The following is a 26,878-nucleotide window of genomic DNA, read 5'->3' on the forward strand; positions in this document are numbered from 1 at the left end:
TCGCAACGAGAGAAATCCAGAGAGGATTAATTATTAGTTAGAAACAGACGTAAGAAAGAATAACTTTCGATTATCTGTCTTTATCAGTCATTCCTTTTTTCATTAATAATTCCGTCTCGTTGATAAATCATTTTTATAATTTCTATACGACTCACATACGTACGAATTATGTGCTTCTGTATTATAAATCCAAGAAGATTCAAAGCTGTCTACACGTCATAAATTATTGTAGGTTAAAAGATAAAAAGGTAATATAATATAATATTTTATATTTTTATATTTTATATTTTTCATTTTAGACATAAAATATAAATCTCTCATTTTAGACATAAAATATAAATCCATTTGCGACGATGACGACGTAGCGAAAAGTTGGTAGGTAGCAGATTGTGCTGGTTTTTGTTTTTGTTATAAATATTCTAACTATATAACTGATAAAAACTTTGGTAAAATTTGAATATGTAAATGTATTACATAGTTTTTGATAGCAGGACATCGTTCTTAGTGTAGTCCTTAGAAAGCTTTTACAGCAAAATACTTGAAAGTATAATCTTCTTATCTTCTACTATTTATAAAGTTAGAAATTCTATGAAACGACATCCATGTTCTTCAGAATCAGATAATGTGAAGAAAGCAGATTCAGCTTTAACAGAATCTCAATTTAAATATTAAATAGAAATTAAGTAAAATATAAAAATATTTGATTTTAAAGAAACATTTTGACATTTAAAAAAAATTATAAAAAATCGAATCGTAAAAAAGAATAGTATTTAATTAAATTTTCAATTCTGATAAATCTACTTTAAAATGAGCAGAAGTTTTGTTATAAATGATCTTGAATCTGACACAATCTGTACATCATTTATATATTTCGCAGAGATAACATATACTTGTTTAGGTTCTCATCATGCTGAATAATTAAAGTCAGATAAGAAAGTCCGGCACAACTCTAACACGAAGAATAACAATGTACACATTTCCGAGTAATTTTATACTAAATTAAATCGATTGCTATTATAAACCGGGCAACACATCGACAAACAAAACACGAGCTACCGAAAAGAAAAAAAATGATTAGACGACCGAGCATTAGGTTAACGACATCCGACAAGAAGTTTTGCACCCAGGAATGATATCGCGCGATAGAAGAGTAGGATAGAGATAAAGATAGATAACTAAAGAGAAAGAGAGGGAGAGAGAGAGAGAGAAACCGAGAAAGAGAAAAAAAGAAGAGACAAAGAGAGAGAGAGAGAGAGAGAGAGAAAGAGATAGGTGTCAAGCAACGGAGGCGCACGCGACTCGTTTACGAAATGCTTCCCTCTTTTTTTATCCCCTTCATGCGAGCACCATCCTCTTCAACGTGCGCTGGTCTCTCTAACTATGTCGTTTTTCTCTTTCCACCGGATCTCCCATCCTCTCTCTTCTTCAGCTATAGAAAACGAGAGAAAGAAAAAGGAGAGAGAGAGAGAGAGAGAGAGAGAGAGAGAGAGAGAGAGAGAGAGAGAGAGAGAGAGAGAGAGATAGAATTTCTCGCGTTCAACGGAAACCTGCGCAAAGCAACGGCGACGGTGCGCTCAAACGAGGAGCAGCATCGGGCGGACGCGCGGTGGCGATTGGCGTCGTCAGTCGTAGCGAGCGAGCGTGGGAGAGTGTCAGATCGAGAGAGAGAGAGAGAGAGAGAGAGAGAGAGAGAGAGAGAGAGAGAGAGAGAGAAGGACGAGAGAAGCTGCGGGTACCGGGCAAGAGCGAGAGAATACGCGCGTGATAACCGATCGGAGAAAGAAGGCTCGGCGTGGAACGGAGGCGGAACAGTGGAGAGAGAAAGAGAGAGAGGGGGAGAGAGAGAGAGAGAGAGAGAGAGAATACGCGTCCGCGTCTTTTCGACGTCGACGCAACCGGGTTGGCGCAGAATAGCTGCTCAGTGCTCGTCGAACGGCGCCGCGCTGTGACGGGACGATGCCGCCGCGCCCTGCGCCACCGATCGACCGATCTCAGGTACGCGAAAGAGGAGATTAACGTCCGACGAAACGCGAAGGAACGGGTCTACCCCCGTTCTCGGCACGAGTCCTCGAGAGCTCGCCGTGGTGAGTCGCGAGCTCTCGCGGAAGTTCTCTCGCGACCGTCTCGACGATTGCAGGTGCGATCCGCGAGGCTGAATACGAGAGTACCAATTTCCAGATCGAACAAGTCTTCGGTCCTTTGGTTGCACCGATGCAGCACGATCGTTGTAGCGAGTTCGCGAAAGAGTTACACATTGATGATCGTACTGATCAACGCGAACGTCTTCCGCGATGCGCTGTAAAATGCTCTGTAAAAGTTTCGAAGTGTCTGACGTGACTGCTGCCTCGACGGATTTCCTGTCGGGTCTCTTGTGATTGATCAAAAATCATTCATGTGAATAGACGCGTATCGACTTCGAAGACATGTATTCCCATGAGTTCCCCGACGATTTCCGTCGCGTATTTTCATCCGATCTACTCCGTAGTCGAGAGATCGCCCGGGATAGGTAGGTAGGTGACCAGGGAAAATGGGCCCTCACATCCCTTCGTAATTTACCCTATTATTTCCCCGGGGGATCCTGCGATCTCGCCGCCGGCAATTTATACTTGCGACTTCAGACGACGCTATAAATTGGTGTACTTTATTCGTTCGCCAGCGATCGCAAAGAAGTTGCTCCCCTCGAGAATACGATGCTCGACGATCGGTTGCATGAAGGTGAATTGACTTTAGCTTTTTGTAATTTTCAAGCTTCTCTCTCAATAAGGCTGATAAAACCTTTGATAAAACTATAGGAGGATTGTGCAAGTGTGCCCCTCAAAGTGTCTCGTACTGAGAAAATTTCTGATTGAGAAAGAATGAATCGGTAGATTTTGATCATATCAATCAGAATTCTGATTATCTTAATTTGAATTATAGATCTAACAAAAAATTCTGATTTATTTATTTTTAATCAAAATTCCAATTAATTTAATGCAGTCAGACTCTTTCCAGCGCAACAATTTTTGTTGTTTTCACACGAATACAGGATGGTTTGTCATTTGCTAATGAAAGACAAATCTCTCTCGACGAATTCGATGCATTGTGTGAATCAATTTTTTCCCTTGGGTCCATTCTTTTTCGCCGCGACGATTGTCGAAATAGTCGCTTAATTCGGCAAATGTTAGATGAGTATTTTGAGTATACATCCGGCGGGACGTAGAAGCGTTACGCGTCTCGTGAGAGCTTTTACAAGATGATTATAGCGCGAACATCGACATTCCTTCTCTCGGCTAAGAAGTAGTTGGAACGTATCTTCAGTCAGACATACACCGGTTCGTGTTATTCTTTTTCTAGCTTATCTTTTGCGTGATGCCATTCAAATATTTTTCAACGTTCTCTCTCGTGAGAGTAATCGGACAAAAAAGCTATCGCTATCGGGAATAGCTTTTAACGCAAAAACTTGTTACCATATTTGTCGTAAAAAAAACATGAATTTAGCCGTGCAAAAACATAACTTCAATTGTCATTTTTTTATTGAATTATTTAATAACAAATGTTTATTAATGACTGAAATGTTTGAATTAAATATTATTATACAGCAAAGCATTTTTTATAATTTTTGAGTATTTATGTATTTATATTTATTATATTACAATATCTAGTTAAAATTTTTTTCGTATATATGTTTTATATAAATATATTTTAATTTAGTAAAGCAAAAGAGAAACGAAAAATATTTTCGATTTTCAACAAAAATTAAATTAAATTAAACTAAAAAATTTTTAATATATGATCGATACGCAATTTATGTGTTAATAACAAAATTGTCGCGGAAATTGTTTTTCAACATTCGACATCTTGTTTATACAGTTCCTTACTTTTTTATTATTTATTAGTATTGATTTTATTTTACATAAAGCCGATGTTTTATACATTTAGATTATTGATTACATTTTTAATAGATAATATTGTGTAAGTTATAATGAATAAAGTAAAAAGAAATCCAATTTAATATTTGAATTTAATAATCACTTTTTCCTCTTTGCGAGAACTACATCTGTTCTTTAATTTTACATTTAATCTTTCTCCATCTTTTTACATTTGTATCCTTTCGTGAAACATTTATTGTCAGACAAGTAATCTGTTTTTTACCGTCAAAATGTTATTTACGATTGTTTATAAATATTTGCGTGGGTGGTATACGTGTTTATGAATGCGCGTTACATATATCAGTTATGTATCTTAATCCGTGCAAATTTATTTACGCACGCGATATTTCGTCTTTGTATACCGTAATTCGACGGCAGTTTTTAGGTCCATTACAATGACGAAGCGCGCTCCATTGCGATGGAGATGCTCGACGTGCGCTGGCACGTTAGTGAATTTTCGCCGCATAGGAAAGAGAGGCATAGGTTATTGATTATCGTGAATGGCTTTATAAATAACTGATCGTGTAGGAGCACCCGTCGGAGACGCGTAAATATCGCTCGGCGAGTCGTTCTTTAAAATCGCTACCGATACTACCCAGATGCCCTGCGATATGGAATCATAGACGCTCTCGACCGAGGAATGATTCCGCATTATCGAATAGCGGAATCATTGGAAGATTTTTTTCATGCTTTTTTTCGAGATCGGGAAGATTACTGCATAATAATGGGGAATAAGTGTCGTACGAATCTTGTTTAAAATACGCAAATTAAATCGAATTGCGGAATTCGTTTCTGCGAGATTGAATCTAATTCATAAAATCAGGAATTTTTTAATATTCGTATTTCAATTAGCTTGCAAACGAAGTATACCGATGTGTGATAAAATAATTTTGTAAAATATCTCGTAAATCCTCGTTTCCGTTAAGCTTTAATAAACGGCCGCGTAATTTCAGCTAACTGTGTCCTGCATGTGGTGAAAATATTCCACTTGCTAAATTTTCCATCTATTTATTAATTCACGAATTCAAAAACGGAATTTATATGAGGCATTCAAAAATTCTATTGTGCATTCAAAAAGAAAGCGCGTTTAGCTTGATCCATAAAAGAAGAGTTATAGAAAGACTGTAAAAAAAGTTATAATTTCTTACACGAATTAAATTAATGATACGTTAAATTTTTTGCATAAAACTATGAATTTTTTCACTATTTATGCCTACAAGAGGGTCGGAATATCGCGATCGATTAGGGGATGCTCTTTCAAATTGCTAAAGGAACTGATGCGCGATATATAGGACGGCAATAATAGATTGACCGGAAGCAAGTTGTCCATCGCACCCATGCGGGATCTCTATATGGATAATAGTTCTAGTATGAGTACTGAGTGTAGCCGTTGATAAATGAAAATTGCTGTGTATGCGACACTATAATAGCTCGTTCGTCGTTAAATCTAATATGTCATTTCTTGAGATCACAGTATTATCTACTTCATTGAATTCCTCTTTCGTTGATAAATATCGATAGAATTGATCGTTTTCATTAATATCAGTTGACGTTTCGTTCAAAGATTAAAAAAATAGACGTGAGAAAATTCGTACACAATGCACGAAGATCAATAAATGCACGACGCGCATCCAGTACGTGACTTTCGGCAAAACTTGAATTATAAAAGATTGATCTTATGATTTCTGCAAAATTTATATTGCACAGGATCATGGGCGTTTCCTCGTATTCATCGTTCAAAATGAAAATATCATGGACTGCTTTAAAGTAGTTAGATTATTTTACATTGTTCGCGATTTCTTTTTTACTACCGGAATATATAGAAACGAGTTTAATTTTAATATCGCCACGTGGACAATAATGAATAGAATTTTATGTCACATCTTAAATTGAAATGTTCCATGTGAAATGACATTAATATTATTTTGGTTTATAAATAAGACCACTCGATACATGTCACGATAATTTTTTTAATTCTGTTACGGATATCAATGGAGAAATACTATGTAATATCGCTGATTGAAAATACCGTGAAACATAGTGATATTTATTGAAAGGTGAAGCAATTAATATAATTAAAATTAATTGGGAGCCACAGATTGGGATCCAAAGTTTTCTTATTTACACTTTATTTGAATAATTCTGATATTAAAAAGAAAATTAAGTTTTTGCGAGGATAATGCGTAGAATATTGTGTCGAATAAGTTGAATTATAAAACCTCGATTAAAATTAATGAGAAATATTGAATAATAAAATGCGTATAATTAGAAATTCTACCGTGCGACTTGTTGGTCGATCGCTGTTTTAATAATCATAGGTCAACGCACGCCTTTGCAAATGATTCGATAATGTATTGGGTTTGCTTTCTCCATAGTCAAGAATTACATTTTCCGATAAATATCAAAATTGGCATAATTCGTTCACATATTGGTTCATTTTATCATTAATTTTTACTTTAAATAAATTTTTCAACACAATAATTTGAATAGATCGCTATTATCTAATCTATAATAAAAATTACTTTTATTTGTTCTGAGAATCGTTTGGAAGTATTCTCATAATAAGAATTTTCGTCATATCGGGTGTCTGTCACTTGATCCTTTATGTGTGTCATATGAACCTTCAGCCTGTCTATTGTAGTAATGAACCTAAAATTGGTCTCTTTGACAGGACACTTTGCGGCGTTATGTCTCTGCTTCATCAAATTGACAAGGGATCCTAATTGTTCGTTTAATTTGTTCACATATTTCCGCTCACCTTCAAACGAACAGTTAACAATATTTCACATATGACACGATAATGGACAAATATCTTTGTAGAAAATGATCTCATGTTACACTCTTAAGTTAAATGGTAAAAAAGAGAATGACGTTAAATCTCGGGTAACTTAATATAATCCTCTGGAGAATTGACAGTGGGTTTATTGGATTATATATAAATCTCAATTATAAAGCTCTTTGTAAAAAATATCAAGCAATTTAATTTTCTTTATTTTACATTTGCAGACTTATTCTTGTTAAAATATACATATTTGATGTTTATTCTCTTACACGAGTTATATCATTTTGGTTCCTTAAAATTAATTAGTGTCGTTTCCTTTGATGCTACTCTATATCGTACTCATCATATGGATATTATGATAAATATCGTTTAAAAATGTATTATGACAAAAAATTCTCTTTCAAAAGATTAAAAGTCAGATTAAAAGCAATATAATGATAATAAAACGAGCAAATGTATATATCTTTATTAATAAAAAAATTATAATTTGACAAAGTAAAAGAAACATCGTATATAAAAGAAACATCATACATCGTATAAATATCATACTGAAAATAGCATCAAAAGATTAAATTAAATGGATCTTACAGATTCAGCTTCTGTTAGAGATTTTGATATCAGTTCCAGAGGGTTAAATTTATAGGTAATTACAATTGATTATACTGCAGATATAATAGATTATGTAAGTTCCCATTAAAATACGTGTAATGTTTTCACGAAAATACGTATAAATACATATTACTGAAAGTTGTAATGCAATTTGTCTGAAAATCTATAAACTCGGTGGGAACTATTTAGTTTGTCCCAACAACTGTCACGTATCCTCGTGAAAACATTGCTTTCTATGTTATATCACGCCTCTTTGCTGCTTTAACTTCGTAATTTTGTTGAAATTTGTGCCCAAGTTTCGATTTGCAATTTAATTAACGTGAGCGGAATCTGCCATCAATAGAATATTTTCTATTTAGTGTATGTACGTATAATTAATGTGTGTGTGTGTGTGTATTGCACAAGTTTATAAATCATCATGACATTAAGAATTTCATGTTGATTATAATCATTTCGATCGCGCATTTTTATAAGTAATTAGTATTTCATATATATCAGATTGGAACAAAAGTTTGTAGCCCAATAAACTTAAAATTCAGGTAGTTGTAACTTCGTTCAAATTGAACGAAATTTAAATAAAAAAACAGAATAGTTTAAAATTTCTACTTTTTAAAGATCATGACGTCTGTTTAGTTTTTATGAGTTTGATCATTTTTACTAGAAAACTAATTTTTAACGTAATTTTTAATAGAAAACTGGATACGAAAATTGGATAAAATGGGATATTTTTTTTCACTTTGTAAGTCTACCACGTGTTCAAAAAAAAACTTGCAAAAATCATTGACTTTCTAACGTGAAAGCTTAAAGTTTTCCTTATAAAATCGTTTTTTACGTGAAAGCTTAAAGTTTTTCTCATAAAATCGTTCATAAGATTTTTTATTGAATTATCATTATTATGAATCAAATAAAAAAAGCATTTTGACTTTAATTGTTCATAAAATTAAAATTAAAATTAAAATTTAAAAATCGTATCGCAAGTAAAAAATAAATTTTTTAAACTAAAACTTTGCTCTATTGAACAGTATAATTGTCAAATTAAAATAGAAATTTTTTGTTAAACGTGTAGACATGATGTAGAAATGAAGTAACGCTATGAACTTTTGTTTCAACCCAATACACAATGTAATTAGATATGCTATAGCGCTGGTCATTGAGATATTAGAACATATTAAATGGCCAGTAAATTCACAAAATCCGGGCAAAATTACAAGCAATTAACTGGAAGGTCTACAAATACATAGAGAAGTAATTTGTCCATGTAGTTATGCATTTTTGCGATAATATTAAGCATTATTTGTGGCGATGCGCGATCCTAGTTATGTAAATAACAGGAAAAGAAGACGTTTTTACGAAACGACTATATAGATACAAAGGGCTGTAAAAGTGCAGAAGAAGTTCGCGCAATGTATCCGCTACGGTGTGTTCTTTTATCGTCATAAAAATGATAAAATCGAGAGAAGGAAAAAGAGCTTTGTTACTAAGGGAGGTCTATCGAAATTTTAAACGAGAATCTCTCGCTTTTCTCACCGATCATCTTCGTTTTACGAAATCATCCGTATTCGATATGCTTTGAATTTTCAAGATGCTGATAGTACCGGGTTTGCTTAAAATGCTTACAAGCGATGTCATTAATATGAGAAAAGTTGCAATACTGTAGTTTCTCGGTAAAGAAACAAGTTGAATTATAGAAGTTTCTCTACTCTTTTCGTTCTTCTCTAAGTTTAATTTCTACGACGTACCAGTGTTAGCACTTTATATCTTCATGCCCTATTATAGATAATCATATAAAAGCTTATGTATATTTTACGATGGTTAAATGACCTGGTTTAGCTAAAGCACTTGCGCGTAACTTTATATAGTTCTTCGAAGAACACCAGGCCTCAGGGGAATCGATATAATTTCGAACTTCATAAGAAAAAGTTCAATTATGTACAAAAGTATCGAAAATTATGAAGATAAAGCTCCCGCGGTTGAGTATGAACAATTGGAAGTAACTTATACTTACTCGTATAAATTATCTTTCAGTTTTGCGGTAAAACTTTGCGGCATAACTAAAATAACATCCGACTTGCGCGAATATGTAAATTATCATCATTGCTTTATACATATAGTGGGTGGCATGTAATGTTGCTCGTGGAGTCGCGCTTTTAAACAGCCGGTTTTAATATTATGCAAGTGTTTGTTATAATTAAAGTTGGAAAAGGAACTCTGGCGAGATAAAATTTGTTGATATCGCGCTGGCAATGCGAGAGGCAAAATAGACATATGATACAAACGTGAAGAATAGCGTTATCGTATCTCTTGATTCGATTAAATCCATTCGAAATTTAAATTTATGAAAAATATAAGGTCCGTAAGCAGCTTATACCTCCTGCAACCTTTATGCGTGAAAGATAGATCAGCGGAATAAGAAAGCTCCCTCAGAGCGAACAGCAATTTCCCTATGAGAAGGATCCATCAGCGAAATCTGGCAAGGAAAATACATGATGGAGCACGACTGTATACGCGGCACGATAATATCCTGTTCAATTCTTCTTTTTATTACGTCAAACTCGTTTCGTTCTGAAATATGAAATATGTTCGACGACGCATGCACAGTGGTCATAGTAAGCTTCCTAGGAATGTTCTATACCTCTGATTTATACACTCAAACACATTTCTCATATTCTCGAATGCTTGTCATGCAGCTAAATTACGTCTAACAGAAATTGTAAAGCATGACGTAATATTCTGGAACGCAATTGCAATGAGGAAAAATAAAATATCGAATCAATTCGAAATTGGAATTTTATTGTAGAAGTGACACTTGTCGGATAACGAAGTAATCGGGCATAACTTATCAGAATTACAATTACTCTGTTAAACAATGCATAATGCGAAGAGATTAGAACATGTGCAGACTTAAACCTGAGTCAACGAAAAGCCAGCTATTTAAAACAATGAGAAAGTTCTTATCGTTAGCGTTGAGTCAAATTTTATCTGTCATTAAAGTATCCTAGTTAGCGTTGAGTAATTCGTTGATACTTGTTTTACGCATTACTTATTTATTTCTCCTGTTTCACGTATTCACTTGGCAGAATCTTATGGTACTGCATTTTATATGAGCAGCCGACTATTTCGATCATTTCGCAGAGTGCTCGAGATCATAAATTTCAGTCAGGTCAATCGCCAGTCTGCTATCTCTTGCGTACATTTACGAGCAAATTCGATTGAGAGATGAATCCCGTAGGAATCGATATGTCAGTTCAGTGAGTAGTGAGTTCGAGATCCTACTGGAATAGTAAATGGGATACGAATTTACGACGGAAACAATGTATAAGATATAAATTTCTCCTAGAAACGCCTGTTGCCTTCGTACCTTTTACAACACGCATTTTTTTTTCGTTTTATTTTTTTATACTTATTTAATGGTTCTTCATTAATTTTCTCTTATATTCTAACTCGATATTTTTTTTCTTGTAAAAAGTCTCTTCCTGTAAAGAGATTTTCTAAGATAAAGTTATACGTTACTTTCTACCAAGACGATGTTGGACGTGAATCACGAATTAAATTTAAATCCGCACACTCATCAAAAGCGTGTCCTGAAACTTATTATTAAATAATACTCCGCGCAATATATTTTATCTCTCAGCTATATGCCACCGTACTTTCCTTAGAAAGATTCGACGTCTCTCTTTTATAAATGCATTTCTTCCTTTGTCGAGCTTCACCGTCGAAATTTCATTTTACGATAGAAACTTGCTGGTGACATTTCGTGTCACACGATTTAAATCTCCCTTTTGTTTTCTCGGTCCTCATGCGCGCAGACGTTTGTCCTCCTTCCAGAAAATCGAACATTTTCCAAAGTGGAAGTTTGCTACAGTTGAAATACGCAGAACGTGCCGCAATGTAGATTTAACCCCTTAGCTGTTAAAATCGACTATTGTCACCTTCCTGTAAAACGGCCCTCCTTATCTAACCCGGCAAGAACATCTATAGTTCCGCAAATCACAGTTATAATATCGCGCTATATTACAGTAATGATTATGATATATTTGTTTGTATATTACTGTTATATTGCGCAATCTTCATTTACTTTATAATATTCATTTACAATATTCATTTACTTTCTTACATTACTTTACAAAATTATAGCGCCGTGAATATGTTAGCGTGAATATCAATTTAGCACGCTGGCGTGATAACGAGATAGCACGAACTTTTATTTATTTTTAGAAATAAAAATTTTCATTTATTTCATATGACATTATATCGTTACATCATCTCTTTTCTTTTGATATAATATTGTAACAATTAATGAATAAACAAATAAATAAGGAAAGTAAAAAGGAACTGTAAAAAATAAAATATTAACTTTAACTTAAAGAATATTTTTGTATTAATTTTAACATTTTTGCATGTCTTAGAAAGTCCACTATACGTCTTTAAGTTAAAATTAATATTTTATTTTTTACAATGTAATAAGGAAAGTAATAAAGAAGAGAATGCTAGGAAACATAAATATGATGGATGTGCTGTAATTTAAGGTCAAAAGACACAAGGTACTTTTATAATATTTTTATATCGTTCTCTAACACCATTTTCTTTGTTTAACCTACTCGAATTTCCAGACGCAAAGTTTTTCTTTTTTCGTTTTATAACAGTGACCATACACGGATAAAAACAGTTTTATTCTTTGCAGAATACGGAATTTTTATCACTCTGTGTTCCCGCGAGAAATTTGCAAAACAGTATGTCTGTATATAATCAGTCTACGTTATTTACATGTTTGTTTTTACAATATAAATTTCCTATTGTAAAGTTTCCTGTTGCAAATGTAAATGGTACATACGGGTAGATCTTCATGCACATTCTTCTGAAACTGGGTTAAGTCTCGAATTAAATTTCTCCTTACCGCAGTAAAACCCTCTGCGTCCTTCGAGGGAAAAAAAGATCGGACAAACTTTTCGATGCAGCATTTGCCATATATTTGCGCGTTCCATTTTATTGCATTCGCGCAAAACGAGTATTGCAATACCGACGTAATTCTATTTTTATTTGTCACATATTTATATACAGAATACGGTAACAATATGAAAATCAGTTATGCATGATACAGCGGGGCTGATATAGAGGCTCACATAAAACTGACTCCCTTCGTATATTTGTTCAAAATTCAATTTCTGATTATCGATGGAAAAGAAATATATTCCGCTGTACATATTATATTAAAAGTAGAATATATCAAAATTCAATTCAATTACAATCTCATTTCAATGAATTTATAAAGGACATTTCAAAGTGTAAACGATTCTGTCTTTTATTGCACACAGATGGTGTAATCCGTGGGAGCCAATGATCAATTTGATCTGCGATCCTTGCTGAAATCAGCCGATCGATCGTCGATCATCGCAAGCGGGGCAGAAAATCAAGATGTGACGCAATGTATCTTTGACAGTTTCGCATTAAAGATCAAACGCATAGCGGTGGACTTAATAGTAAGTGCTTTGTCATTCGGAGAGATTGCATCACAAATCGTAGCCAAAAGGTAGATCTCGAGAACGACAGAGATAATTTCGTCAGTTAAGAATTAAGGCCAAGACTTCGTCCAGGAAATTCAATTATTTTAGAGTACTTTGCTGGCAACTTTCTTCTTCCGGTTTCCGACTTATTTCTACAGACCCCGACTGCATTTTGATTTTGTTCGCAATGAGTACAATTGATTTTATGGTATGGCTATCTCGTAGTGTGATTGTATGACTAAAAAATAACTAATTGTGAGACTATACTATATTAGTAAAAGTTTTTCATTTTCGCTTCACAATTCAAATTCGTCATATACACAGCTTATTGCGGTGGATATTTGTTTAACGTATCATCGTTAAAATAAACATTTTTAAAAATATTATATTGATATTATAAATATTAGTCAGGTCACATATAGGTCATATATAAACTGAAAATGAAATAACTTTTTAATTACGCAAACGATTTACAATCCGTGACCTGTTTCGATGATTAATGTCAGAACAGACTCCAAATATTCGACAAGTGCCCTTTCGCGTTCATGCCAATTGCACCTCATCGATTGCTATTGAGAGACAGAGGCATAGCATTCCTCTGTTAATACTCCGTACTCGAAACATTACGAGTTAACGTTTGATTTACTAATGAAGTGAACGACACACGCTAATACGCCGCACGTATAATTCTAATAGTATTATTCGCTTGTTATTGTCTCATATTATACTCATGAAATCAATAGTCTTTTGTCATTGCGCGAGTACGGCTACGGCGTCGTGTTCCTGATAGGAAAATATTACGAGCGTGCCGCTCGAGTGCACTCGAAATATACGAGAGAAATAATTTTTACGGGTTAATTATTATTATTTATTACGCTTACCGGAAAAAAAAACATTGAAAGAGCAGAGAGCTATTTAACATTCACGGCGCTCAAAGAAATATGTGCCTTGTTTTAAAACCTCTCCGTTTTATTAAATAAAACTTTTTTTCATATTGTACAGATTTTAATTTAAAAAATACCGGAAATGACAGATAAATATTTTTGGAAAGTAAAGAGAAAAATTTAATTCTAAATAAATTACGGATGGTGTGTGATTTAGTAATTTTTCAATAGATTATCAATAGGACAAAGAAATGATACAATATTACAACAATACACAAAATGTTATTTAACTGGGTTTTGAAATTGGAATCGATTGTACTTCCCGTTCTAATCGAAACTCAGAAACAACTATGAGTTACTGCGGTTGACGCACTTTAATTAGGATATTCTAGTTACAAAACTTAAACAAAGTGAAATTCTATGTTGAAGCTACGCTATCCAATAAATTAACCAAAATATTTCTTAACAAGTTGAACGAATGAAAAAAATATCTTTGTATTAAATATCTACATTCATCTCGATATGTACTTTACAAATTTCTGATTATTACTGGTAATGTTCAATCAGCCGCAAGTTTGAGCGAACTGAATACGTGGGGACATTTTGAATAGAATCAATAGTCTCAATTTGAATAGAATCAAATGCATTTTAAGCAGTTAGTTCGATAGGATTTCCTGTTTTTACAAAAATATATTCCAACGAAACAATGTGTGTAATCGATTAAAAAATGTAACAGGAATGTACATAATTGCTGCTCGAAAACATAAGATGCGCTGACGTTCACCCTTGTATTCGTGTGCAACAACGCATAAGGATGTGGTCGGCGTCACGTAACGCTATATTGTATTACATTGTGGCACGATAAAATAGATTTTATCGATTGCGCGAAATTTATCTCACGTGACGCGATATCGACGAAAAATATGTAGCCTTTTCAATCCACGCCTCACAGAATTTTAAGAGCGGCAATTTATATGTGGGTTCGCTACGGTAGACGACGAGCTGCCTTTAATCCACTCTAGCATGAAAATTCCAGCATCCGGCGAGCAAAACGCGTACACGCAGACCATTGAACGTTTTAGGAAAATTTCGACGCTGGTACAATTTTTTTTAAATGACGATCCTGTATTCGGGCTTGTAATTCAGTTGAAGGTGCGAAACCCCGTTGGCGATGGAGTTGTAATCGAATTGTTTGGGACGACGCGTTCAGTCATGGACGCTGTCGGCGGTGCGAACTCTAACTTTATTTCTCTTTTTTCTTTTTTTTCTTTTTTTTTTTTTTTACGAAAACTTGTAATATGCAGTCGAGCGAATTTCACCGGTGAACTGTCACGCGCAGAATTACGTGTATATTTCTCAGCTAGAAATACTCGTGGCAAAATAATTCATATTATATATGTAAGTCTTCAAACTCTGCATTCGCCGGATATGCCTTAGGCTCGTTTTTTATTATTTGATTGTGGTTTGTTTTATCCAATGGGCTTCATCTGTGATGATGTTCATGGAATTGGGTGAAACAACAGGTTAAGCTTAATCACAAGCCAATCAGATAATAAAAAACCGAGCCTGAGTGAAACATCAGGTTAAGTTTAATCACTAATGAAAAATCGGGTCGCGTGATTAATGAATTTTTCGCAATTTTAAATATTATAAAGTTTATAATTGAGCGAGTTCAAGTCAGGCAAAGCGGCTAGGTCTGCTTGCCGAGCGATTAAACATGATTGGTTGCATCCACAGGTAAGAACCAATTGTGCTCATTCGCTCGGCAAGCATGCCTAGCCATTTTGCCGTCTTGAAGTCGCTTATATATTGTTACGCGGCGATTTCTTGGGAGCGAGCGCGTTGCATGTCGTTACGAAGAATAAAATCGTGCGTGTGCTGAATATTATGTTATTTAATAACTTCGTGCTTGAATTTAAACGATCAATCGCGTAGTACGTACATACTTCTGCGGGTAAATGGAACGCAATACAAATCGATTTAAAATCAGCCGATCATTTCCTCTTCCTGCGGCTACAACATGAGAACTTCCATCGGAATGAAGAACACGCCTTTACAGCAATCGATCAAATGGGATAAGCTTACAAAGCCGATTTCGAATGTTACGTATTATGAAAGTTCCGTGATTGCTTTAATCAAATACGGCTCGATACGCTGCTTTAGCTGCAAATAGCCGATCTGGAATATTTCCGGCTGATTCTTGAGAGCTCCGATTCGGATAATTCCGTTGATTTTCCTGACGGTTAATATCTTCTAATCGCGATGTGATTCTTTTCTTTTTTTCATCGCGCATTTTGCGGTTCGTTGATTTGTAGGGGCTGTTATTAAAAGCGTTCGTTGAGTTCCCGCTTGAAAAACACTCTCCTGTATCGTGGTACTTTCGTCCCCTTTCTGCATTAACTAAATCAATATTTACTTCGTAGACGAGCATGTGTAATAATGAAGTTTGACAGTCCCCTCGTGCTCTGGTTGGCGTACAGAAGCCGAAAGAGAGAGAAGTTAGAGAAATGAGAGAGGGGAGAGAGAGAGAGAGAGAGAGAGAGAGAGAGAGAGAGAGAGAGAGAGAGAGAGAAATATTTCGAGTACCCTCGGATGATGAAGTACCCGACGGTTTTGACACGACGAGCGGCAAACAGAACGGAGTTATACGGAGGAGTGATGTTTTCCCGGATTTCCAAGTGGTAATTACACGGAAGTAAGGGAACGTGAAAAATGTTATTCCGCGTGACCCATTTCTCTTTGCGATCGTTATCACTTCAAAGGAAAGAAAGAAGTTAGATTTAAGAAACCTGCTGAACGAGGCAGGCTTCTTCAACAGCTCGATATCGAAAAGGAGTTTTTAACTTGTTGACGCACAAATTTCTATGAGAATGCGGAATCATGTCTTATCGTTTCATATGGTGTTCATTGCGTTGATCGTTTTTCTGACAGTGACGCTATATACCCGTATCGTTAAACTTTATGTTTTTTATTGGCGACGTTTCTTGTACCGAGAGCGCGACAAAGCCGGGCTGCTTGTCGAACACTCAAAGTGAGAGAAATCGTCACGAAAATGAGAGAAACATTTTCCGCGCCCTCAGATTTACCGCAGGCTCTCGTGCAGAAAATAATACCTCGTGCGTGCGGAATATATGTATGCGCCACAATCTGCGACCTAATAATTTATGACACAGAGAAAAAGCGCCGTTGGGATGCTTCACGTCGCGAATTATTAGGAACATTAACGATTTTACCTATTGTTACATTTACAAACCATTTACAGTTACACATTTGAGTTTTGTTAAATATATATGCGAATAATGATGACTTAATCCTGTGACCATTTATTCAGGCAGCGTATATCTATGTTGTAAAAAAAATATATGTCTAAATAAATTGAACGATAAATCTACAAGAATTATTGATCAGCAATAAAAAAAATTTAAATTCTCTGTAAATAAAAGTGTTAGCGGGTTAAAAAAATAAAATGGAAGTGAGATGGAAGTTCAGAGATAAACGTCCCTTAAACCGAATGAAAGAGAATACATCTGTGCTATTATTTTTTTAATTGTGCTGAACATTTTTTCTGGAACTCACTTTGATCTGCACGAATAATTGGCGATAAAAAAATTGCGAAACTTTCGAAACTTTTGAATTGCTTTGGCAAACATCACATGAAACACACACACACACACACACACACACACACACACACACACACACACGATACGCGTATCTCTTTAGCGGTTTGATTTCTATGTCAACTTGTAAATATATGTTACCACCGATCAAAAAGTTTGTCTAAAATAAGCGAATTGGATTGGCAAATATCAACCAATTTCCGCAACCGTGTAAAATTTCGCAAAAGAAACGTGAAGTTTGTATTAATTTTTGTTCGAAAAGACGTTCTCAAACCTTGAAATCGTATTACTTGAAATTCAAATCGTTTCGAGAAATTTAGCCGTGATTTTATTGAATGTATTCCACGTATCAAATGTTGCTTAAATATCATTTGATCTGTATAAATATATTTAGTATTCGCTAGCTGAACATTCGATTTAAACCGAAACGTTAAACTATAACTCTTTAGTATTAGAATTACGGATTCATGTTACAAATGTAGCGCTGTTATTGGATACCGTTCGACAATTAAAACAAACTAAAAAAAAAAAAAAAAAAAAAAGAAAGAAAGAAAGATAATACGTGAGAAGAGTTCACTTATATAATATGACGACTGCATAATGTAACCAATTTGACTTACAGAGGGTATCCTGGACGACATGAACTCGAGCGGAGAGTCCGGCGGAACGATGTCGGAAGATTATGAAGTTGGAGGCTGCAGCGTCCCGGAAGAGGAAACGGGCTCGAATCTACCAACATGGGAAGCGGTGGCAGCCACCTTGACTTTGGGCTTCCTCGTGCTGGCGACGGTGTTTGGCAACGCATTGGTGATCCTGAGCGTGTTCACGTACCGGCCACTTCGGATTGTCCAGAACTTCTTCATCGTCTCGCTGGCGGTGGCCGATCTCGCGGTGGCGATACTCGTGATGCCATTTAACGTAGCCTACCTGCTACTGGGCAAATGGATCTTCGGCATTCATCTGTGCAAACTGTGGCTGACATGTGACGTGCTCTGTTGCACCGCCAGTATCCTCAATTTATGCGCCATTGCGCTGGATCGTTATTGGGCGATCACCGATCCGATTAATTACGCCCAGAAACGCACCCTGAAACGAGTCCTCGGCACAATCGCGGGCGTGTGGATCCTCTCGGGTGCGATCAGCTCGCCGCCGTTAGCCGGTTGGAACGACTGGCCAGAGGAATTGGAACCAGGCACTCCCTGTCAGCTTACTAGACGGCAGGGTTACGTTATATACTCGTCTTTGGGCTCATTCTTTATACCGTTGCTGCTGATGAGCCTGGTTTACCTGGAGATCTTCTTGGCGACGCGTAGGAGACTGCGAGAACGGGCCCGACAAAGCAGGCTGGGTCCGGTGCAGTCCACCAGACACCGCGAGACCGACGATGCCGAGGAGTCGGTCAGCTCAGAGACGAATCACAATGAACGCTCGACGCCCCGTTTACAGGCGAAGCCATCGCTAATCGACGACGAGCCTACCGAAGTGACGATAGGTGACAACGATCGTCGTACCACTGCGTCCACCAGGCGAGGTGCCGGCGCCGGCGATGCCATCCCTGACACCTCGACCGTCTACCAGTTCATCGAGGAGCGACAGCGGATTTCGTTGTCCAAGGAAAGACGCGCGGCGAGAACCCTGGGTGTCATCATGGGTGTCTTCGTCGTCTGCTGGCTGCCGTTCTTTCTCATGTACGTCATTGTGCCGTTTTGTCCGGCCTGCTGTCCGTCTGAGAGGATGGTGTACTTTATCACGTGGCTCGGCTACGTTAACAGCGCTCTGAACCCCCTGATCTACACGATCTTCAATCTTGATTATAGAAGGGCGTTTAGGCGGCTGTTGCGAATCCGCTGAAAGCCCTTGCGGCTATCGCGTTTGGCCTTTGGGCTTTGGCAGACGAGGAGGATCCTCGTGATTTCGTTCGGTGTCTGGCCGTCCGAATCTCTCTCGCCGTTCGCGAGCCACGCGGTACCTCGAGCGGTGATCGGTTATAATAGCCTCTACGTCACGACTTCTATACTCACGGAATTTCCGTCTGCTAGCCAACAGGAGTCGTTAAGTAAGTTCTTCGTCCAGGGAAAAGCGCGTCGCTCGCCGTATCATGCCGGGTACGATACGTCGTAAATTAATGGAAATTCAGATGTCTCGCTTATCTCGATCGCTTGTTCGCGCACAGCTCGTTATGTTTCGCGGCGAAAACTTGACGCAGTCAGCACAGAGACGACGATGATGGCGACGTGTTAAACGAAACGACGAAGCGTCGCGGAGCGTGAACTCCGGAGTAAGTAAGTTATCAGTAAATTCGCAGGATTATTACCGTTTTATACCAAGTTACGAACTAACTCTACGAAACTTGATAATTTATTTTCCTTTACCACGTTTAATTAAGGTATCGATCCTATTAACCTGAATAATTATGTTTATCCGGTGAGTAGCGATGAAGAAAGCACGGCCATAATTCTTTATATCAAAGAAACGTATTACAACTATCATTTATGTCGTAAGAAGAGAGAAATATACGCAAATTTTCTCAGACAGTAAATTTTGATGTCGTAAACGTACATAACGAAAGATTAAAGATTGTTTTCGCGAAAATTATTGGAATTGGTAGAACCAATTAATCTATCGCTAATATACTTGACTCCTAAATCAAACATTCACAAAGTTTTTGAATTATTACATGACTTTCAAAGTAAATTTCTTTTTTTATGGAACGAAAAGTTGAACGCCATAAGAATCTTGAAAATTTTCTTCAACTAGTATAACGGATTGCCGTGGCTTCGAGAGAGCCCGAAGAACGATGTGCACTTACCGTCGGTACTTCCCTGAAAATTTATCAGGAATCCTAAGAAAACGTCGAGAAAATGGATGGTTTCATCCTAGAAATTTACGAAGCGCATCGCAATCAAGATTGGCAGCCGAGCCGGTGGCTAATCCGACCCTGAAGTGCTTTCAAGGGAGAAAGTTGAAGGGAAACTTTTTGCGGGAGTGATAAAGGAAATTATGCTTCCTGTGTTGGCCGGCGACCACTTTTCCCGAATATCATTATGTAAAATTTCGTCAATCCTGTATGAATTTTCTCTCTTCTATGGTTTGGATCATCTTTTCGATGATCAATCTAGCTGTGCTGCAAGATGATTAATGATCGAATTAGCTCTCGTGATCGTATAAATGAGATTTATCATTAAATCGATATAATGCTCGATATCAGAATTGTAATAGAATCGAGGTCATCGAGGAGGTCTCGCAAGAAGCTATAACCGTCGTTTCTTTCCTTCTGTGGCTTCGATGATCAATCTAGCTGTGCTGGAAAATGATTAATGATTGAATTAGCTCCCATGAGCGTATAATTGAGATTTATCATTAAATCAATAATCCTCGATACCGGATTGTAATGGAATCGGGGTCATCGGAGGAGGTCTCGCGAGAAGCCATTGTCGTTTCTTTCCTCGTCGCGCACAGAGTTTCCGTCTTCTCGACGCACGAGCGCAAATATTTCCGTAGAACGTCATCAAGTAACTGTCTGACGATTTAGCTCGTCGGCGAGACGAGAAAGAAGGAGACGTGCTTTTTCTTCTACCAACGACAACGGAGAAATAATCGTACGTGCGTTTTAGATAGATCCGGTAGACGTGCGTACGTCCACCGAACGTTAACAATTGCAACAAGTATTACGGTTGTGAATAATTAATAGTCCTAATCCATAAGCCTCAATCGCGAGGCGCGTAGCGTAAGGAAACAACGTAAGAGGCATTTGTTCGTCACCACCGAGGCGGTCGTTTATTCGGAGCGTGACGTTAACAACGCCGACCTGCACACACAATCTCTGCGGTTTCAAGACTCGCACGGTCGTGGCCGCGCCGCGCGTCATATAAAATCTCACTTTAAACCGCCTCCCAACGTATTCACGTTGACACGCGATAATATCGTCACGTAGCGCTACAAAAGTTTCCCGGAATCACCGCTATTTATTATAATGACAGCCCTATTAGTTTATTAATAGCCGATTTTTCTTCAGTACCCGGATGGCGCGCTCCAGCGTTCATTTTCAACTTTTTAACACTTTAACTTTCGCGACCCTGGATGGCTGCATCGTCGTTTACTTACATCTTCATCTTAATTCGTTGCCGAAACATATTTACAGTTACAAATAATATAATCAATAGAATGAGCGTTCGTTACTCGTTTATACAATATACATTCCTCTGAAAGTTGAAAAACTCTAACTTTTGTCATTTCACACGAAAGTATCGAACGGGAGGCTTGTATATTGGAAACTTCTGTTTCATTGAAAATTCTTCAGGCAAACATAAAATCGGAAGTGATTCGTCGAAACTTTTCATTATTAAGAGTGGTTTTGAAGAATACAACTGTTGAGTGAATATATCCGGTCTTCTGTATGTTTCTATCGTTCAATGAGGCATCGAGGTGATTACGGGATACCATGTAGATCTGCGTACATGCACACACGTACACACATACTTACACACACATCCGTATACTTTGACATATGCGAAGTACTATTTATATGACCACAATACAATTTAAAGTATCTTTAAGGGTAAAAAAAAACGAGGGAACAGACGGCGAGAAAATCGCCATCTCCTCGAGTGCCGCGCCAAACAGACAGATTGAAATGAATTCCAGGTGAGAAGGACGAAGAAAATAGATCGGACGATTAATACGACTCGGTGGTAAGCTCGTCACCAGGGCACTCTATAATAAGGTTGTGATAAGGTTGTGAGAACACGTTCGTAGCCGTGCTACGAACGACGTAAGATTTTTAATTACTAGGATAGGGAACATTTCTTTACTCGAGTTATACTCTTCGATGCTGCGTTGCCTCCTACCCAAGAGAGCGAGAGCGAGAGCGAGAGAGAGAGAGAGACAGAGAGAGAGAGAGAGAGAGAGAGAGAGAGAATCGACATTATGAGGCTCCGATCGTTTTTAAAAATCGCATTCTTTTTTTCGTCGTAATCTTCAAAATGCTGTCAGTAGGTAGTTCTAAACTTGCAAACTTGGCCGCGAGTTGACATAAATGAGATTACGTTTTCATCGAAGTTACCGCATGAATCCCATTTGCGTGAAAAATCCGTGTCTTTGTGTACGTCTAAACGCTGTCGTTTTTTATTTAAACGAAATTTCCGTTGTGACGTTTGATGTAAAATCTAGCGTGTCCCCCGAGGTAGAAATTTAATTCGATTCTTTTGCGTATATTGGAATAAAGAGAAAATTTGATTTGTAAAGCTAACTGATCGATATTTTTTCCGATGTTCTTTTTCACCCTTTTTTATTCTTTTTTTATAAAATATGAAAATTTGAACAAAAAAAAAACATATTTTTCTCTCCTATTTTTTTCGCAATGATATTAGGTAATAAGTGCCAAAATAACGTATTTATTACGTTTTAACTCGATAGAAAAAGATGTAAAGGTTATATTACAGCATTTTTCTCCTCTGCATTATATATGATCTTTCTTTTCATTGTTGTCTTTCTCACGTTATCTTGTTATATGAGACAGCATTGGATCCTTCGAATGCCGATATCTTGGGTAGGAATCTCAAAATGTGTAGTTTATAATATTATATTATGTATTGTATATTATATCGCGCATTATATAATGTACATACGTATCAGCAGTGCGATTCTCGCATAGGTGTTTCGCGAATCGGTACGCAGCTCATCTCAATTTTCTCCCTTAAAATTTAAGTCGAGTGATCTTTCTTTTCAAATGACAGGGTTGTTAATAATTTTTCAAGTAATATTTTGGATGCCGCGAAACGATTCACGACGTGCGAGAATTTCACGTTGTCGAGCCTGGTCGCTCGATACAAAAAATACAGTTCTAGATACGTATGATAAATAAAAAGATATATATATATATATATATATACACACACCTAGTTGATAAACTGATACTCGGTTGGTTGTGATTTACAAGTATAGCAATACAGCGATACTCGTTTCTGTACGTGGTAACATTGCCAGCGGAGCTTTCCTGTGTCCCAGTTCAGAGAGTTATTTCTCGCACAATCTTCGAACTTCTTCCATGTCTGCGAAAGGAAATAATTTCTTTTTTTTTTCAGAAAAAAATCAAGATGTAAATTCTCGTCCGATAGATAAAAACGGCGTATTGTAGCATTCCATAGTTGTCGTGTTCACAATATGATTTCTGACGATTTTATCGCATTCGTTATGAATAATTAATTTTTTTAAAAATATCATTAATAATATTTAAAAATATTTATAAAAATATCAAAATTTTTGTAGAAGAGTGGAAGATTCGAATCGTCTGCATGTTGTGTTATTTTACGTTCGGAAAAATACGGGTGACGCATATGTGTATCGCAGAAAGAGAAATCGTATGTTTTATCACAGGGCGCGAGAAAAAAATGCAATACTCAGAGAGAGAGGAATAAAAGGAATATTTTTGAATTTAAATGAAAATAGAAAATAGGCTGGTTACAATAGATACAATCTAGATTGGTGCAAAAAACGAATAATGCCTAGTGTGATATAACGTTCTTGGCAAAACACGTTCTTCATCTCGATGTTAAATTTAATGAAAAATAACGTCTATTGAATTGCTATACTACTTCGATTCAAGTAGACCACTGTTATCATCGTTTTACAACTACAAAATCCAAAAAATCTCCACGTAGGAGATCTACAAAGATTTCTGAAAAAATGTTTTTACCAAGAAAGCCATTTGCAATGATAAATAAAATTATTTGTACAATGAACAGTACCATAAATTATTAATTTTAATTTATAATTATAAATTAAGTAAGTCGTTAAATTAACAGCTTACGTTTCATAAAGTAGTTCTTCCTAATAAGCATATTTAATTATATCTAATAAATATTTTGTTTACGTCAGCTTGTAGGTTTTCCTCGAATTGGATGTAGCGAAAAAATTCGAAGCTTCCGTGAATCATGTTTGTATAAATCTCCCCTTTTTCATTACGGTGCTCGTTCTCTAGATTTATATGTACATTTCAAGTGTAGTCGTTGTTTCTACGAATATTTCGAGCGTGGGATGAATGTAATATTTATTTGATCTGCTTGTAATCCATCACTTGGGAAAAATAGAGAAGCTTGCGATGCAAGCGCAAAACGAACGGCGAATTTACATGGTTACAGCATTACACAACATTTGCGTTAATAAAAATTTCGAGACAAGGATTACAAGAAGAAATCTCTGGGAGGAACTCCGCTTGCATCTTTGGAATGTGCAAATTTGCAAATCGAACGAGCAATCATGTGAGCCTGCCGCTTGGATGTGTGCATGTAAAATCAATTAATAAACAAGCCGGACATACTGTCATGCGTATATGCACAGTGAGTGACCGATGTTCGAGTAATGAGTGCATCGAATCGATGGACGATTATATATCTAATTATGTACACCGCGATAAACATTGGTAGCAGGAAGACATTTATTTCAATTGATGACAGAATTTATGCTAGACACACGTGGAGCAATAAAATATCTGCGTGAATGCCGAATAATATCATTTAGAAAGGTACATACGCGACTTGTAAATTTCAGATATTATGTAACACAGTTTACGAATTTTGAAACAACTTCCGGCCATACATAGCATTGATGTGCGACCGACTCAATAATTTTTTTAAATCGTAATTCTTATTGCGCGTTCTTTAATACCGAAATATATGTTACTATTTAAATTATTATCTACGTATTAATTCTTGCATAGGTGCGTGGTGTATGGTAAAAGCTCGTCGTTAATTTTAAACTATTATGTGTGAGATGGATGTGTACGAATACCAATGAAATATTGAAATAAACAATGTTGTACGGTATTATGGATTTTACGCAATGTTCACTGTGGATTCCTTCAGAATTTTGTGCGCCTGTTGTGCGATCGAATAGAAAGAGAAAAATAAAAGAATATATATACATGTGAGTACAATCTATTTCATTATTAATTTTCATTATTAATTTGCAGGAAATATATTTTATTGTTGTTAATTTGTACACTTGTTTTATCTTTTGTCTTTGTTTTTTACGTAATGATTCATAAGCATAATAAATTATTTTGGTGAGATTCTCCTTTAAAATATGCCGTATATCGTATATAATGTACATTTGGACTAACGATTCGGTAGTGTTTGCTCTTTTTTTTTTAAAGACGGATTATACGAGAAATATTATATTTCGCGTGACGCTTTGCACGCGACGCTAAAAACGCTAGCAAAATCGTCTGCGCCATGTCTCGGGTTGCATTGTTACAAAAGCCAAGTGCTTCGTGCATTGTTCGTGTTACGTGGCAATTCCCTCTATATGATATAACCCACATACTAAAATAACAGTCCCTTCAGAGAACGTAATAGGCCCTTTTTGTAAAACACTCTGTATTTGAAAAATTTAATTTACACACATGTAAAATAAACGAAAGACTAACGGCCGCACAAAGCAAACGAGTATAAAATGGACTTAGCAAAGAGCGCTCTTTTAATATGATAAAAATAATTTTTTTTTTTTAATATTCTACACGAATTACATTAATATAATATATAACTCTATTATTTTTTTATTTGTCATACATTTAATCATGTTTTATAATTTAATTAAAATAAAACATTTTGACTAACATTTTTGATAAACAATTAGCCATGAATTCATTTAAATTTTTAAGCACGTAACACGCAACGTGATAGACATCTTGTTTTACCTTATTTAGAATTTTTTTTTTTCATTCGTTCCTACTAAATATCACCCTTATATATTATATATTATATGTGGAACGATATATCATCAATAGAGTGGAAAGAATGATTGAACAAAGGATAACAGCATTGGCTATATCATAACCATAAAAATTCCAGTAAAGTAGGAAATACTCAAATAAAGATTTATAAATATTACGATACTACATTGCGTGTACGTAAAAGCCAAATATATTATTGAACGTCTGTGAGAGTCTATGGTGAAATCCCTTTTGCATTTTTCAGGAAGAGGAAGGGATATCTTGGATTGATGAAATGAGTTCACGTGCGCTCGTATAATTTAACAATCTGGTTAATTTCATCAGGCGAGTGTGCACTCCGATATTTTCATATGCATGAATGAACAGGTCTCGAGGGTCGCTTTGCTTATCGTCGCGCTAATAATTTTCTCTGGCTGAATATCTAAAGCGCGTAGTTTTGATCGAGCATCTACTAATACACACGTAAGAATCCGCAAAGAATTTTGCAATTAAATAAGGCAGGCTTCCGCCGCGTGATAGACGATCCACGGGCACTTAAGTGAGGTATTAACGTACTCGTGAAACTCGTTCATTTCCAGGTCCCGCGGACACGCGAGCACCGCGGCATACAAATCGATGTCGAAACTCGGGCGTTTTCCATCAGCTCCAGTCGTTTCCTCGTGCAATCTCGCGCAGCGCAGTCTCCGCGACATCCGCGATATCGCGAAAAAGGGATCGCGTATCCCTACGTAAACGTCGTTCACGAGAGCAGCGTCACGAGACCGATTACGCTTGATCGTATACGTCGCTAGGCATTTCGTTGTAAGCTGCACTTCGAAAAGAAGCTCGCACGCAAATTTCATC

General features: G+C 36.4%; 1 protein-coding gene across 5 annotated transcripts; it reads left to right on the forward strand.

Annotated features, from left to right (window-relative positions):
- Window positions 1–1,388: 1,388 nt before the first annotated feature.
- Window positions 1,389–25,231, forward strand: Oct-TyrR (Octopamine-Tyramine receptor). Of its 5 annotated transcripts, none has more exons than XM_011069690.2 (3): window positions 1,392–1,995; window positions 12,612–12,776; window positions 17,927–25,231. In XM_011069690.2, exon 3 carries the CDS (start codon window positions 17,944–17,946, stop codon window positions 19,153–19,155), a length of 1,212 nt encoding a protein of 403 aa, XP_011067992.1. In that variant the 5' UTR covers window positions 1,392–1,995; window positions 12,612–12,776; window positions 17,927–17,943; the 3' UTR covers window positions 19,156–25,231. The 5 variants fall into 5 exon arrangements, with proteins under 5 accessions (XP_011067997.1, XP_011067992.1, XP_011067995.1 ...); XM_011069693.2 differs by lacking the exon at window positions 1,392–1,995 and adding an exon at window positions 2,002–2,506; XM_011069694.2 differs by lacking the exon at window positions 1,392–1,995 and adding an exon at window positions 10,725–11,840.
- The last annotated feature ends 1,647 nt before the right edge of the window (window positions 25,232–26,878 follow it).

Source organism: Acromyrmex echinatior, chromosome 2 (assembly GCF_024713525.1).
Source record: "Acromyrmex echinatior isolate Ae372 chromosome 2, ASM2471352v2, whole genome shotgun sequence".
In the NCBI taxonomy this organism is placed as follows: Eukaryota; Metazoa; Arthropoda; class Insecta; order Hymenoptera; family Formicidae; genus Acromyrmex; species Acromyrmex echinatior.

What these genes read in the sequence shown, in the direction of transcription:
- Oct-TyrR (XM_087416733.1), top strand. Translation starts at nt 2,434, where the DNA reads ATGAGTTCCCCGACGATTTCCGTCGCGTATTTTCATCCGATCTACTCC. An exon ending in CGAGAGATCGCCCGGGATAG is followed by an intron (nt 2,507 to 17,926) that starts GTAGGTAGGTGA and finishes TTTGACTTACAG; the next exon opens with AGGGTATCCTGGACGACATG.